General features: G+C 48.9%; 1 protein-coding gene across 1 annotated transcript; it reads left to right on the forward strand.

Moving 5' to 3' along the window:
• Window positions 1-815: 815 nt before the first annotated feature.
• LOC123452001 (CASP-like protein 5A3) lies at window positions 816-3,535 on the forward strand. Its single transcript, XM_045128575.1, has 3 exons — window positions 816-1,448; window positions 2,670-2,802; window positions 3,016-3,535. Exons 1-3 carry the CDS (start codon window positions 1,099-1,101, stop codon window positions 3,217-3,219), a joined length of 687 nt encoding a protein of 228 aa, XP_044984510.1. The 5' UTR covers window positions 816-1,098; the 3' UTR covers window positions 3,220-3,535.
• The last annotated feature ends 1,116 nt before the right edge of the window (window positions 3,536-4,651 follow it).

Raw genomic sequence — 4,651 nt, forward strand, 5'->3', positions numbered from 1 at the left:
GTAATGGACGACAAACGTAGCTGCCATGATCTCATCATCATCGGATGAAGAATCATCCGAAACGCAAAGAACGTTGTAGAAAAAGAAATCGTCGTCGGAATCCATTTGTACCTCGCGGACAAACCGTCAAACAGCTTGCGAGCCAACCTCGAACAACTTGCGGGCGTCGTGGAACAAGCTGGCTGGTGAAGAGCCTCACACCCCATCGACACCAGGTAGGAATTGGGCGGTGGCGCCGTGAGATGAGGCGGCCAGGAGGGTGACCTATCTATGCATACGGCTGGCGGCGGCGGGAGGTGGGGTGGCCGGGTGAGTCAGGGGCGATGGAAGGAAGAGGACACCGGCCTACGTGCCACCGACTGACAGGCCACGGGGGAGGGGAGAAACGCGCGCGTCTGTCCCTTACCCGCGCCGATGCCAATGCGGCCCAAATTTGGGCCCGGAATAGGTCGTGTGTGGACAAAAAACGGACACACGTCTATTTTGGTCGCCGTGTTGGGCAGAGTTTTGTAGTCATGGACATCCAAAAGGAAACGCGCGGATGAAATGGTTCGTCCGGTTAAAGTTGTTCTAAGGAGGCAAAGTGCACATGCACATCGAGTGAGTTTTTTTTTAATCGGGCATAGTCCCTTTTCCACTACATTGAGTGATCTTCCTATGTGGATCCATCGTACTGTCGTATCATATGGCCTTGCCTTGTTTAGCCTTTGCTTTGGTGCGAGGCATATGTGCCAAGGTCCAACACGGTTTTGCTTGCTCTCCTCTAGTCTAGCCTCCCTCTACTACGTCTACGTGTGAAGGAGGTGAGCGAGCGAGCGAGCTTCCCGGAAGTTGCCTGCGGAAAGCGGACGGAGGGTCGGGTGCGCGCGCACGCCAACCATACCAAACCAACGGCCCCGCGCAGAGCGTACGAGCGAGCCAGAACGCGCTCGCTCGCTCCACTCTCACCTCACTCTCACTGACAGAGATAGAGAAAGAAACCGCGGTGGTGGCGGCGGGGCCTACGCGCTCGTGCTCCTGCCGGCCCATAAATCCCCCAAAACCCCGGCCAGCCGGCCGCCGGCCGCTCTCGTCTCCTCTAGCTCAGCCAGCGCGCAAATGCAGCACTTTTGGGGCTGGCTCGCGCACGGCGCCCCCGTCCAGCTCCCGCGGGCCAGCCATCCCGTCGTGCACCCGGCTCCGCCTCCTGATCCCGCGCCGCAGCCCCCGGCCCCGGCTGCGGCGGCAGGGGAGCAGGGGCAGGAGGAGGCCCCGGCTCCGGTTGCGGCGGCGCAGGTGGAGGACGCGAACGCGAACGCGCCGCCGCCCGGGGTGGTGATGGTCGACCTGATGGGGGCGCCGGGGACGCGCTGGGGGCTCTGCACCCGCCTCGCGCAGGCCTTCCTCGCGGCCGCCGCCGTCGGCTTCATGGCCTCAACCGACGACTTCAACGAGGTCACCGCCTTCCGGTACGTGCTCCCCTCCTTGGCCACATCTTCTTCCTCTGCCCCACCCCCCTTACTCCCTTAGGGCCTCGATCCGCGGTCCGCAGAAAGCAGATCGATTTCTCCTCGTGAATTTTGGAACAGATGCCCTATGACCTGGGGTTTTCTCGTCTTCAGTTAATAAAGACCTCAGAGGGGTTCATCCATATTAGCTGGCCGAATTTCTAGACTCTGTCTGCTCACCTGTTAGTACATCTGTAGGAGTACATGGTTGAAATTGGGATGATTTTTATCTTCCCTCGAACGCCTTTTGATCTTGGTAACAAAATTGGGATGGTTTCAGGTTCAGGGTTTCTGTTCACGCATAGTACTAGCAAGCATGAACAAGGAATTTTAGCAGCATGCCAATTCACCAAACAAGAACCACTTCTTAAACTTAGTACAACACAGACACACCATGCCATGTAGAATGGACTATAGCAAGTAAGACTACTGTTTTCTTTTTTGTAAAATGCTGATTACTACCAAGTACAGTATTTCACATCCAAGCTGAAGGAATGGACACAGTTTGCTGGTGAAATGGCCATGTTCTCTGTGGTATCATCTCAGCTATCTTTTCGGATAGCATAGTTTGATGCTTGCATGCATTGTTTCCTGGGCATCGTTTAGCTCGTGCCTTCTTTCTTTTTTGAACCCAAGTTTGATGCTTGCATCCATAGTTTCCTAGGCGTTTGCCACAGAGCATTTTGGTGTGTATACCGATAAGTTTGCTTCACACTCTGCCATTTTAGTTATGGGAATTCAGAATAGTGTGATTGTAATGTATACATACATATCGTGCATCCAGTGTCTTACGATTATTCTGGCATCCTGAAAGAGGCAATGGAAATCAGATGGCGACATGGTCATGTTCTCTGCGATATCATCTCAGCTGTCTTTCTTGCATATGCCGATAGGTTTTGGTTAGCATTCTGGTTATCGGAATTCAGAACAGTGTGATTAATGGACACTGACTAAATATATTCATGCTAATTGGAGGAGAACATTTTAAGATCTACATTTAGCCAGTGTTCGGGATAGCACTGACAACCACACAAAAGACAAAACAAAAGTAATATGCAGTGCATCTTATCTTATTTCTTTGATGCAATTAGATATTGTTTTTCACTTGGGATGTTGCTTTCAGAACTCGGAACAGGAGATCGATTACTAAATAGATGAACTCACTGTTGTTCTTTTGGGCAGCTTCCTGGTAACAGCAGAGGCCTTGCAATGCCTGTGGAGCCTTGCTCTGGCCGCCGTTGACGTCTACGCACTTCTTGTCAAGCGCGCCTTCCGGACTCCTCGAGCTACCACCATATATTCCATTGGGGACTGGGTAAGTCACACATTTTCTCAGGCACCCCAAAGCAAACAGCCATATGTAATTCCCTGTGGACTCCCTACACTAAAAATGTTTCACATACATGAATAAGCAAAGTATCCTTTTCTAAAAAAAAAATGAATAAGCAAAGTATCCCTGTGGACTCCCTACACTAAAAATGTTTCACATACATGAATAAGCAAAGTATCTTCTAATGCTCATCTGCAGGTCACAGGAGCACTGACCTTCGCTGCAGCGAGCGGATCGGCAGGCATCACCATTCTCATTGACGACGACCTGGTGATGTGCTCGGAGAACCACTGCCCGAGCTTCATGGCCTCCACCGCCATGGCTTTCTTCACCTGGTTCGCGATCGCGCCGTCCTGCCTCTTTAACCTCATGACGGCGGTCTACCGAGTGCAGAGGGCGTAGTTTGTGGGGCTGTTTGACCAAACTAGGGGGCACATCTAATTATTTAATTGTATGTACTTACCACTGAGATGTGGTGGACGGATGCCTGTCGAATAGCATATATTATCGACATTTCTGTAGTGGTTAGGGAGTAGCTTTGATGTTCAGAAGGGTGGTTGTGAAGCTCTGCATTTTATTTTCAGCAGCGTATGCATGTATGCCTTCTTATTATGTGAGGCTGGGCTGGTGGTTGTGATCTGGAGATGAACTAACTAATGGGCTACTTTGTAGAGCTCAAGGTTGCTGATGATATGCTATCATATCCAATTCTATTTCGTGTCCTTTTCTCGATCTCTGGATCTTAGGCCCCAAAATTACTTGTGTAGCGCCATTCTCGCTTACAAGTGCCTGATTACCAGTTCATTCAGTAGGCCCTTGGTTGTTTTTGTAAATAGAAATCCCAATGTATGTTACTCCCATTGGTTAGAGTGTTTTTCGCAGGATGTTACAATAGATGTTGATGCCAGTAGACGGCATCAAGTTTTGGCTGAAAACCACCTTACATGACATTTGCTGCTGCGATGATCTGAACAAAAGGGAATCTGAAGGCTAAGATACCGGTTCATGACAACCCGACTGCCACAATGAAGCTGAGACCCAAAGCGTTCTTACTCGGTCAAGGGAATCTGCTGGTGTGATGAAGAAAAAGCAGAACTTGTGACATAGTATGGTACAAAAGATTTTGGTTCATGAATTCAATCTATGGCAGCACAATGTAAGAAGGCTAGCCACTGTGGTTTCTACTCCTGTCAGTAGCTTCCTCTGTAGGTACATTTGTAGAGACGATGCATTACAATGGTAAAAGGTAAACAGCAAAACAAAGTGGCATGCCAAATCATCATGAGCGACCGATCGAATCCCTTAACTAGTCCATGCTAAAACCTAGGAAGGTTATCAGGATTCTTGAAACCTCTTGCATTAGACTTGCTTCCCTTTTCCGGTAATACATGAACGGTCCACTTACCAGCAACATTCCATCCAGAGGACCTGCAAAGGACATAATTTTGGGATTCAGAGTCGCTGGAAACATGAAGGAGGTAAAACACACCTTGGATAACTGTCAAGAAATGTTGTCAACAAATGTGATGTGATTAGTAACAATCATGTAAGTTGTTGGACAAGCAAAACATATGGGTGTTTTTCCTTTTTTTGAAAAGAGCACGAGACTTGATTCATTCGAAATAACAGTTACATTGTTTATGAGGAGCGGTTCAACTTCACTTAGAGGCTCCTCGAACCAATCCTTAGTCGAACAAATCTAGTTGACCTAGCGGGCTCATGAGCAACCTTGCTTTTTTCCTATTACAATGTTAAAAGCTAGTGAGAGGACATTAACAAGTAATATAATAACAATCATCAAAAAACATATGTCGCCGCATGTCCTCCATTCTTC

The sequence above is a fragment of the Hordeum vulgare genome, chromosome 5H, assembly GCF_904849725.1.
Source record: "Hordeum vulgare subsp. vulgare chromosome 5H, MorexV3_pseudomolecules_assembly, whole genome shotgun sequence".
Classification (NCBI taxonomy): Eukaryota; Viridiplantae; Streptophyta; class Magnoliopsida; order Poales; family Poaceae; genus Hordeum; species Hordeum vulgare.

Bases quoted from the DNA above. Each gene is read 5' to 3' on its own strand.
- LOC123452001 (XM_045128575.1), top strand. From the start codon at position 1,099: ATGCAGCACTTTTGGGGCTGGCTCGCGCACGGCGCCCCCGTCCAGCTC. The intron at 1,449-2,669 runs GTACGTGCTCCC...TCTTTTGGGCAG, and splicing joins AACGAGGTCACCGCCTTCCG to CTTCCTGGTAACAGCAGAGG. The intron at 2,803-3,015 runs GTAAGTCACACA...GCTCATCTGCAG, and splicing joins TATATTCCATTGGGGACTGG to GTCACAGGAGCACTGACCTT.